The 12,048-nt window shown below is 44.3% G+C and overlaps 1 protein-coding gene across 9 annotated transcripts in view; it reads left to right on the top strand.

Annotated features, from left to right (window-relative positions):
• LOC309714877 (uncharacterized protein) overlaps positions 1–12,048 on the top strand; it is a 114,684-nt gene that overhangs the window by 45,036 nt on the left and 57,600 nt on the right. For 7 of the 9 annotated variants that reach the window (XM_082547596.1, XM_082547597.1, XM_082547595.1 and 4 more), the window contains 2 exons: positions 10,536–10,643; positions 11,576–11,662. The exons of 1 other annotated variant lie outside the window; for it this stretch is intronic. In XM_082547596.1, the coding sequence (XP_082403722.1) occupies positions 10,536–10,643; positions 11,576–11,662 (195 nt within the window). The remainder of the gene's footprint in view (positions 1–10,535; positions 10,644–11,575; positions 11,663–12,048) is intronic. One more of the 9 variants, XM_082547598.1, reaches the window with a different exon arrangement.

Here is a 12,048-nt window from a genome sequence, read left to right as displayed (position 1 = left end):
CATACCAAGAAAAATTAACTAATCCAAATGAACCCTATGAGGTGTCCATTGGCTTAGACCGGGCAGCGACTTCCTGGGTCCAAATGTATTCTGCTGGGCGCTCTGCCTCTTTCGCTTTAGGTTTAATCCTTCATCTCTTGAGCCTGAATGTGCAGCCATGAAACATGGACGAATACGAAATATTTGGCTGGTAACCAGCCACCAGACAAAGTACAGACATTCTGTACTTAAGTACAGTAGTGTAAGTATAAATACTACTGTTGAAAAAATACTCCAGTAAAGTAGTGATTCAGTTAAAAAGTAGAGACTCTGAAATGTACTCAAAGTAATAAAGTAAGAGTAGCTCTTTGGAGGACGTTTCTATTGTGCACAGCTAACTGAGCCTCGTGCTGTATTAACGTAATGATCAAATAATAGCAGTAGATGGGATCCAAACTTTAGTCTCACTTAGAAGAAAAGAAGGAAAATAATAATAATTTACATGTAAGCTTGAAACGTCCAGTTTCTCGAACCCCACTGAGCATCCTTCGGTTAGCCTCTCTCCTGTCCTGTCTCAGCTGCACCTTTAGCTGCAACACACTGTGAGACAAACTGCACACAAACAGTTTGTGTGTTTGTGGAGCTGATAGAAACCCTGCATTTGCATTACCTGCCACTTAAAGTGATCACTCCCTTTTGCAACTTCCGGACACCTGCAGTTGTTGATGTGACGTCCTCTGGTGGTTAATACACGAACAGTGCACGTGTTACTGTTCAGGCTCAAATCGGTGTGATGTTTGCAGGCCGTGCAGTGACAGGAAATAATAACGTTCCTCACATGTTGAACCAAAAGAAACAAGCCTGTTTTGAAAATATGAGGAGTAGAAAGTACAGATTTGTGTTTAAAAATGTAGGGAGTAAAAGTAAGAAACTACTCAAGTACAACTTCCCAGTTCTGCCAGCTGCATACATAAAACAGACCCCAACCAATCACAGCAGATGGCCCCGCCCCTCCCTGAGCCTGCTTCTGCTGGGGGTTTCTTCCTGTTAAAAAGGAGTTTTTCGTTCCCACTGTCGCCAAAGTGCTGCTCATAGGGGGTGATATGATTGTTGGGTTTTCTCTATATGTGTGTTATTGTAGGTCGACCTTAGAGTATAAAGCGCATTGAGGCGACTGTTGTTGCCATGGTCAAGATGACAGGTCCATGTTTCGATGTGTTTTTATTGAATTAAGTTTATGACAATCCATCAGTCTTTTCTAAGACATAATTACCCCGTGATCAATGTGAGTTATGAGTACAATATTCTTTTTTCTGTTGAATAACTTACAAAAAATGGCTGACTGCACCTTTAAAGTGTGTTTTAAAGGGCTGAGTGAAGGCGAAGAGCTGAAGACTTTAGTCATATATGTTTTATATAGCATCACACAGTAAAGACATACAGTACCATAAACTCAAGTCCTCTCCTGATAATGTTTGGAGTTCTGTTTGTTCAGACTTTAGACTAAAAGGCTAAAAATAGAAGATTTTATTGCTGTCAGTCTGCTGCACAAACCTGACGTCTTATTTTCTTGATTTCCTCATTTGTTGTGGCTGATCTGTGACCAAGATGACCAAAAACATTGGAGTATTTGACAAATCTGCCAGCTGTCTGAAGCCTCAGCAGCCACACCGGCCTGGTTTCAGTTATGTCACATACGGTTCATGCGATCGAAGCACCATAACTTCACACTTGTAGCTGAGCACATATTTGGGCGACTTGACTTTCTCACATCCTGATTTTACTTGAAGTGATTTGGTAGAAATGCTAAATCTTTCCTTAAAATATTCATGATGTGACTTTAATCCCCAAGCTGGGAAAAAACCCTAATTCCTCCCTCTGTGAAGCTTTCTGTCTCCACCGTCTGTGCGTGACGACCTCTTATATTAGGTGTGTGTATGCGTTTGTGCAACCCTGCATGGATGCATGTGTGTTTGTATGCCACCACACCCACTCTTCTTGAGTGTGGAGATCTGAGTGTGGCGTTATGTGGGAAATGCTCTGGGAGGGTAGCAACAACTTGTGCTCTCCACTGCACTTTGAAGCGTGCACCCGTTCATCTGTTGCTTTGACAGGTTTGAGAAATCCCTGCTGGTTGGAGCTGAACGCCCCCCCGCCCGCTCGGCTTAGTACAGCCGGTTGTGATGCGTAACAGCGAGGCGTGCACGATTGCAAATATGAGCAAAGAAAAGAAAGAAAGAAGTCAGAAATCCCTCAGAGGTCATTCATCTCCTTAGTCCTGACAACAGAAACCAACAATCACTGATGTGAAGAAGATCAGGGAATGTTTCTCATTCCAAAGCTTGTTTTCAGGCTGAGACGAGGAGGTGAGGGGGAGACAGTGACATCACAGGGGTCACAGAGTGGGAGAACGTATGGAGGGAGGAAGGATCCACTGACAGCTACAGTATGTATATGGGCGTTTGTGTTTTAAAGATGTCTGCAGGTCCCACACACACACACTCGCGCTACAGAGACGTCACGTCAAACACACCTTGCCCCTCTCCTGCCTGTCAGTGCACATCACTCTCACACGCTGCATTAGTCTCATCACTGCATTAGCTGTCCACGGCCTGGTTTCCTCCAGGACCTCGACCTCCTCCCCTCACAGGTCTGTTAGATTTTTGTATTAGTCATCGTTACATCTGTGTTGTAGTGTTTCACACAGGAAAGATCTGCGGGAACAGTTCGAGATGAATACATGTAAGCTAACAGGGTGTACTTCAGGCCACGCCCACCTTCAGAGACGGTGACTGCAGGAGATATAAAAGCAGATTCAGTATCCAGAGGACCACTAGAGTACCATATGGTTATTTCTGGACAGCGTCCATGACTTTAGAGGGACTGCTGGCTCTCCTAATCCTTTCTCAGGATATGTGATGTCCTCCCTTATCTTTCTTGTTCTGTTTTCGCTCACATTTTTACCCTGTAAAGCAAAGTTTTAAACAGCAATGAAATGCAGCTTCCACACCTCGACATAAACTCCATTTAGTACAAAGTTCGGGGAGGACGGTTCCAGGAACGGTGGATAGAAATTTACTTGGATTCAAACTGATTCCAACTACATGATTAATGCGGTGGCGTGGCTGAATCAACAAGACACCATCGATGTTTGTCAGGGGCGAACGGCAGTCTGTCCCCTCGATGAACCGTCACTGAGCGCCCGTGGTCCTGCAGCAGCCCTGACCCGGCCGCTTCATGCTTCCTATCACAGCTCAGAGAGGCTCAGGAGCAGGCAGAGGAGGAGGTCAGCTGGAGGACAGCAGCCTCGCCTGCCAGCTCCACCCAGATTAGACCGTTTTGGTAAAGCAGAGTGTGGTTGCTGTAAGCTGCTGTCCTCACATATTTAACTATGTTTGTGTTTTGCTGCATTGTCATTCGGGATGTTCCACTCATTTTAAAACCATCTGATCTCTGTGCCTGACATGCACTCACAGCACGTCCTCTGATTGTCGCCAAATTAACGACTCTTTTGCTCGATAACTTTTCACAGCCCTTCGTAGAACTGCTTCACAGTCGTGGGTCTTTCTGCGTCAGAGCACTTCACATGAGAGAAACTTCTTTGTCATCATTTTATCTTAGAAATCACACCATAGCCACGAACCTAGTTGCAAGCTGTCTTGTCTGAACAGTGAAGGATTCCTAAAGATCCCAAGTAGGCCATGGCCTCATTCTTAGAGAGCACGCTCTGTACTTTTTCACTATTATAGGAAGTTCACGACGGATCTGTGCAGGCTTTGTGATTTACTGCACTTTTGTTTTCTTAATGTAAGCTTGCTTTACACAAAAATAAGTTTTTCCCCCCGGGTAAGATCCTGTGCTGACTGTTGTTCACAGCTGTCCCATCCACCAGTCTCTCATACCTACTTGACAATACTGTAAAGGCCAGAGCATGTTTACAGTATTGTTTAAAGCTCCACTGTATTTAGCAGGTTGGAGTCTTTGCTGTGACCCTGTCGTTGTACTGATGCTGTGGAAATGTTTATTGTGATGCTGTGTTGTTTTGACCTGACAAGCCCATTGTCCTGGTCAGGCCTGGTACAGAGTCCCTCTATCTGGCAGAGCAGCAGAAACATCACAGTTGCTTCTTTGACACTGCGTTGCAGCCTTTCATGTCCATGTAGTTTAGTGACCCCGTTCTTTACCTACGATGTCTCTTATTTTATTTTGGGTGCGGTTCTGGTCCCTAATTGTGGTTACGTAAGAATTCATCTTTTTCTGAATGGGAGCTGAGACAGATTACGTGCTGGACAAAGGAGTCAGCTGACGATTAGCAGCAAATACATCACAGTCCTGCAGGGTTTGAGATGTGTTTACCTTGCAGCAGTGTAATACCAGATCAGAGTTAACATGCAGGTAACTGTTACCTGGCTAAAAGTACAGCAACATGGAACAATACATGGAAAAGAAACAGAAATGGGAATAACCTTTGTACAGTATTTTTTTTCAAGATGGCTAAAAATTGAAATCCTGAATCAGCTAAACTGAGTCTGATTGCTGATACTTCACAGATTCATTTGTAATTGTAAGCAGAGCCTGTTCAAAGGTGATTGGTCAATAGGTGAACTACTAATCAGCTATCTGGTTGTTCAGTCTGACGTCACTAGCCGTGTCTGGGCCTAATCTCCGCTGCAGGTCCATATATCAAACGATCACTGTGGCATTACTGAGAGTTAAAAACTGTCTAAAGTCTTTCATCTTTAATAAAATGATCAGCGTTCTGCTCTACCAGGTGTAACAATTGAGTTTAACATCCAGGCATCCATGAAAACGGAATTTATGACATTTAACGGAGTTAGAAGTTAGCAGGGAGTTAGCTCGCTAGCTTCTATCTAAATACAATATAGCATGTCCTGACTGCGGGGTTTTGGAAACAAATTCAAACGTACAGCTCTGTTATCACTTCCAGCATAAATGAAGACAGAAAACTAAACAGCAGTGACGTTTGTAGGGTTACTGAAGTTGGGCTAGCTGGTATATAATGATGTGCTACGTGACTGCTAGCAACACAGCTATGTTAGCATAATATAAACAAGCTAACTTTTTTTCCACTCGATAAAAGTTACCGTGAGTGTTCTCGGTGGTCAGGAACAAATGTAATCGCGTGGCAGGATGCTGTAAAAGGACCAAACTTCAGCCAGGAGAACAACTGAGATAATCCATCCACAATACGAGGTTAGTCATTCATATACTGCTGCATGGGCTGGGCTGTAGTTACATCCTAAGGTTTTAAAAACTGAGCTTAAATAAATGATTAGCGGTAATAAAAGCCGAGGGAGGTCAACAGTGATCACTGACTGTTTTAGGAGCTTTTTGAGTTCAAATAGAAGAAAATACAAAACATTAAACATGTTAACAACACAAAAGCCACATTAAACGCAGACTGCTTTAGACCCGGAAGTAGGATTCGTCACATCATCACTTAACGACCGGATTGGTCCAAGAATTCTTCTCCTGTGACGTTAGTGAGGTGTGTTTACGGGGCTGCTGTCATGGGGAGCTTATGATTTGTCTCTGAAGGATGAGAATCACTTATACAGACAGACTCTAAATGTGACTCTTGAAGTATCGCAGATCATCAGTCCCATCAGTCATTATGACTTTCACAACTCCAGTGTAGGTAAATGGGAATATAAAGCCCTCTTTCACACTGCTGAAGCGCTCAGAGCACTTTACTCACTTTCACCCAGTCACACAAGCACTTTTTTTAAAGCAAAGTCCTTTCTGTCTACTCCAGTTCATCCAAAGCTATGCTGTTAAAATTCTGCTCTAGAGTCGTAGCTGTTAGGTCAGGTCATAGGCACGAGGTCATAACCAAGTTAGACTGACTGTATTCCTTTGCTGACTCCTGCATCCTGAACTTGTCCTACGAGTCCTACAATGGCCCCTCTACAGCTAGTTCATGCATGAGTAGGATTAAGCAAAGCTTGTGTGTGTGTGTGTGTGTGTGTGTGTGTGTGTGTGTGTGTGTGTGTGTGTGTGTGTGTGTGCGTGCAGTTATGGCAGAGCAGTTCTGAGTATGTCCTCAGATGCCTCTGATGTGTCTAAGCAGTAGCTGCTGCAGTCTGTGTTGCCATATTTTGTCCTCATACTGAGGTCAGGCAACCCCCAGCAGCAGCAGCTCTTACGTAATGCAGAATTTAGCTTTCAATACACAAAGACTCCCACTTATTATTCTCGGGCAAAAGTCACACTTTGAGGTACGAGCCCTTACTGGGCAAAGGCACCCTCTTGTTTCATACTAGCTGAGGGATTTTGCTTTTGGAGGCTTGTTTTTTAGCAGCATTGATTGCTTACTGGACCTACAGCTGGATGGTGAAAGCAGTGCAGCAGTGCTGATGTGACCACCCTTAGAGATCAAGTGGTCCAAGACAACTGAGCTGAACTTCCAGCTGAAAGAACCGGAGTTAATCTGTTAGCATCAAGCACGTAACAAGCAAATCGTTTTTCTTTATGGAATCAGTGCCTGTTCAAACACTTTCAGCACAAAGGCTGTGCTAACAAATGGGAGTTCATTTCAAAGGTCGCCTCTTCTGGAGCCTCTTTAGCACACGGCTAAAACAAATCCAAGCCTTAACATTAACGAGTATGTGGGTTAAACTGCTGTTTTCCCAAACCCAAACATTAGAGCTAACAGGTGCATTTCCATTTCAGTTCAGATAGCCAAACAACCCTGCTGTCTTTACATAAAACTCATTGTTGCAGCCAGGTACAAAAGCGACCCCCTAAGACTTCCTCCTTAAATCCAGCTTCACAGAGTTACATATATGACAGTTTTTGAGTTAAATGATTAAATTAAACTCATACATTTACTGTTTTATGTCCACTTTAAAAAATAAGCCATACATGACAGCTTAGGCGTTACAAATGTAAGACTGGAACTGGAGTGGAACTGGTTTCCCCTCTTTAAATCAATCCAGCACCTCACCGAATATAAATTTCAGTGTGAGCCGCATCCAGATGCTATGTGAAAGATGAAATGACTACATCTGAACAGGCGTTTGCAGAATCTTATGGTTCAGGAAAAGCAGGTTTGCAGTTATGATCTTCCACGTTTACATGAAAACATTGCTGCTTTCAGATGTGTCACACATTTGATCCATTTCACTTCCTTATTGGTTTGTTTTTTTAATTTAACAGATGCAGACACATTGGTTAACATTCAACTCTAGACAAATGTTAGAAAGCCAAAAGCTAGCCTGTTACCATCAAATGGTAAATGGACTGCTTCTTACATAGCGCTTTTCTACTCATCTGAGCACTCAAAGCGCTTCACACAACTTGTGCATTCACCCATTCACACAAGCACATCTTTCTAAGTGCTTCATAGCTAACATTCACACACGTTCATACTCCGATGGATCCATCAGAGAGCAATTTGGGGTTAGTATCTGTGGTGGGACCTGTGATACCACAAGAAAAGTCTGCTAGCGCTAACACTTCTTTAAAAATAACACACAACAGAAGTTTTCAGAATCTGAGGTTCCCCAAAGTTTAAACTTTGCATTGCAAAGTTAGCAATGCTCAAACAAAATCAGCCAGCAGAGCTCAGTGTTGCCCTCTAGGGAGACGGTTAAAGGTCAAGCAGTCATGATGAGTGTTGACGCTGTAATGAGCGTCCTATTGCGCACTGACTCGCCTGCTAGGAGCTGTTCAAATTGGCGCACACACTTACCTGCACTCACTTGTGCTGCTTCACAGTCGGTCTTCGTCCCTCTTTCAGGCTGAGCAGTTCACCATCGGTACATTAAACACAACAGCACAAATCCAGCATGAAATTTTCCCCCGCGGACTGAGCTGAACTACTCAAAATTTGTCTAAGCTAAAAGACCTGAGGTGCAAAAACATTCACCAAGCCCAGACCCCATTGTTTCACACAAAAGTGAACACTTAAGTGCAAATTTCAGCCCCGTGGACGCTGTATCTGGTGTGATGCAGACAGTATGTGCAGACGACTTCAGAGTGGATTAAAAGACTAATATTGAAATGAAACTTTCTGCAGATATCTGTGAACGTGCCAAGATCGGTACAAGGAAATGAGGCATGAGCGATCAGCATGTTGTAGGCAGAAGTAATTACATTGTAAGTCATTTTAAGTAGCACGCTCTTCATTTTAAATTAGCAGGTATTTTACAGGAAAGGAGACCAAAAATATAGTGTAAGTGGTTTAAAGTTTGCAGAACAAGAATCAATATTTCCCATCTTCATTGTAAGTAGTTGGACAGCTGGCAGTATTATGGAGTGGCTTAACTTTGACTAACTTCCTGGTATTTTACTGGAAAGGATGTGCTGCTTTCCAAAGTTCTGGTAGTTGAAAGAGGAGAACAGTCACATTCATATTGGTAACATAAAAGAACAATTGAATACTAGAACATCCAGCCATCATGCACATCAGCATAATTGATGTTAAATAAAACAAAGATCCAAAAAGGCAAGTTTAACCCAGAGGCTTTGGGAACATGAGAGTCCTGTTAGGCTTCAGGATTCAGCGTCTTTACAACACATTCGTACTCCTGAAGCGTAACACGCTACGCCATGTGACAAATCGCTGGTATGTTACGCTTTCCGGTCACCCACCAACACATTCGGAAACAGGAGGAAACATGAGAACCGTTTGGACTAAATCTACACATGCACATTTATTTTCCTCTCATCATGAATCACTCTGGAAAACTCTAACACCATTAAGAGTGTGGTGAAGGTCGGCAATGGTCTCGTGGGTCACTTAGCCTTCAGATAGTCCCAGCAAGTCTTTAGCAGGCAGTTAGTGTCTGCTGATGACGTGCAGACTTTTAAAAATGCATCTCTGACTGTGCTGCCACAGCTAGCATATGTCGCTAACTCCACGAGCCGCCAGTGCTGCATGAACATAGAAAAATAAATGTTCCGTGGTGTGATTGGACTAGTGGGCGGTATTATGAACTGTTCCCAATGTACCTGTGCAATTTATGTAGAAGTAATTTGTTTCATTCTTTTCTTTTTTACAGTTATTATATGGGTGGGTGTAAGGTCGATGCTGGATTGTGGAGCGCTGTAACCCCACATGTAGTAACAGCTCTGACTGGAAGTGAAGCAAGGTCATACGAAGCGTGCAGCGACCACGGTTACAAAGGCTTCTGACTGATTGGTTCTGGCTGCTAGTACAACTTCTACTGTTGCCTTACAGATGTTTTCTTTGAGTGATGGGTGCCCAGCAGACAGTATGGTGTTTCTAATAATAGCACAGAAGCAGAGCGAATTGAAAATATTTGAAATATCTTCCTAATCTTCTTTATCGAGTGGTGGTTCGTGTACAGATTAGGGAGCAAGGTTCCATACTGTGCACTTCAGGCTCCGCTCCTGCTGGTTTCAGCACCTTGGACAGAACCATAGCAGTAGAAATATGTGCTTGATTGTATGTAGCCTGTGATCTCATTGGGGAGACAGAGAATCCAGCCTGAGCTCGAGCACCAGTGTTTTTGAGCGAGTGGTGACCCTGCCGACGGAGTGTTTTCTGCCTCCTGTCGAGACAGACGATGCGCACCCCACCACGGCCCCGTGCACGTCTGATATATGAAAGCTTTTTTGACTTTGGGTGGCGTCCTGTCTGTTCGCCTCACTGTCACCCTCTGTGGACACAGCTAGGAGAGGGTTGCCAACGGTGTATCCCTCCTTCTCTCCGCAGCTACTCCCCTCCCTCCATTACTCCCCTTCCTCAGTCCCTTCCCGTTTCTTCTATTCCTTGCTCTGTTTGTTTGCTCTTTTACGCTCGCTCATCCTAGAAATCCTCTTTTCTGCTTTTCTTATCTCTTCTCACTGAAACGTCTGATCAATTCCTCTCTGTGTCCTCGCTGACACCAGCCTGCCTTTCCCTCCTCGTCCTCATTCCGCAGACTCTTTCCGTTTTAACCTCTTGCACCCTAACAGTCAGTTGGAGGTCTGGGACTTGTTGGACAAGAGCTGAAGCATGATTACAGGGTTAGAGAGGAAAGGAGAGGGCTGTGCGAAGTCAGGCAGTGTGAGGGGAGGCGCTAGCTGGCGGGGCCTGGGACCTGAACTAGACAGACAGTAAAACGTCACCACGCCAAAGCCAGACTCCCCGACTGTGATCGCGTGTGTGTGTCTGTGTGTTTGTGTCCCTGTGTGTGGTGATTTTGCGTGTGCATGTGTGTATGTCTGACTGGGGGTTCACAGTGTTAGTAGCTCACAGCCAGCTGAGGCTGCAGTGGAGACAGACAGAGGCACTGAGCAGCACATAGCAAACACCGCTGATTGTTGGTTGTGTAGCACTGGGATATCTGCTTTTGGAGGAAATTTAGCAGGTGAGAGTACAGTTGTGTGTCTGTGTGCGTCTTTCTTTCGTGCAACAGAACCCTCCGTGCAACTGTGTATATTTTGGCAATGCCTGTTGTATTTGTGTAATGTGTATGCCAGCATGTTTGTGTGATTTTGGTAGCCTTGTGTCATTAAAATGAAGACATCAGCATGATCACCGAGGCGAGTGAACTAACATCCAGTCATCTGTGTTGCGGCTGCAGGTAGTAAACTGACCTCGGGGAAACAGACGGCAGCGTCGCACCCGGAGCCGCAGGTGTGGCCACACTCGCTTGACCAGCAGCAGGCCTTGGCTTCAGACTTCTTATCAGGTACAGAGTTTAGTGGCTCCACAGTATCGTCCTTTCATCTTAACTTGTTAACACTGATTCACGACATCGTTTGGACCTTCTGTGGTCACAGTGGGACATTTTCAGGAAATGATGTCGTTTTTGACCAGAAAAACTGGACTGGACCAGTGCTCGAGTCTGACTTTGTAGCTTCCAAACCAGTGACTGCCCCATATCCAAACCATCTCAAGGTTTTCTGTCTCAGAATTAGCTCTAGATAGACTTTGGGCATCACATATACACACAAAGCAAGTGTATCACTAACTGGAAGCATGATGTCCAGGGAGGATTTAAGAAAACTGACATTGAATATCTGTCTAAATATTTATATATGAATTGTTGATTAAAATGTTTGCATCAGTCGTTCTCTGTGATTTCCAAAAAGCTTCTCACGCTGGCTGCTCCTCGCCTGGGCGCGTCTTAAAGGCGCTCGGGCCCAGAGAAGCAGCGCAGTTGGAGCTTCACGTTACTTTGCTTTGCATGGTGGAGCAGCCTCAGAGTGTAGCCACCACGTTTCCAAACCCATGCAGCTTATTCACTAATGGTTTTTGTCTTTGTCCAGTGTAGATACAAATTATGTGCATTACATGGTAAAAACCCAAATGATTGTCTAAATGTAGTTTAAATGTATCGTTTTAAAGTAAAGATTGAGCGGCTCAGCCTCTTTGGGCCACTCCTCTGACTCCCACTCGTGTTTCTGTGTAAAGTATTTCTAGCATCATTCCAACACAGAGCAACATAGACTGTATATAGAGTATAAATAATGATTTGTGTCTGCTCTCCTCTTTGCTGTCTGCCCTCACGTCACACCTCCACTCAGTCGACTTCTCTTCTATATATTTGCCTGCGTCTCATTGCTCTCTCTCTTCTCTTGTCTTCACCTTTTCCATTGCTCCCTCCTTCCCTGCTGCCAGTCTCCGTGGCAACTTATTCTAATCCTCTGGGCTTTCAGACCAGCCCCGCACAAAAGATGGATGCTAACCTGATGGGAGCGTTTTCAGGTATCCTCCCAATATTTCCTTCTAACAGAATCACAGATGTGAGTGCTGCTGTAACAGCAGTGCTGAGATATTAACTGTGTGTGTGTGTGTGTGGGTGTGTGTGTGTGTGTGTGTGTGTGTGTGTGTGTGTGTGATATGTAATTGAATGATGCTTATCATTACTCAGCAACACTGTCTGATGGGGTCTGTGTCACTACAGAGTCTCCTACTTACAAACACAGGGCTCGCAGCAACCAGCCTGAGCGCTGACATTTCCAGCACCCTGCTGCAGTCAGTAAGAGACGTTTGAATAGCTGCATTTGGTCTTTTGCTGTTTCTCAGTGGAAGAAGTTGTAAAACTTACAGTTAACAAGTCCAACGTTTGGAGTCTTTGTTGGTCAGTGTTG

This window comes from Aulonocara stuartgranti (genome assembly GCF_965226115.1).
Source record: "Aulonocara stuartgranti genome assembly, chromosome: 9".
Lineage (NCBI taxonomy): Eukaryota > Metazoa > Chordata > Actinopteri > Cichliformes > Cichlidae > Aulonocara > Aulonocara stuartgranti.
This window is presented reverse-complemented; position numbering and strand designations above follow the sequence as displayed.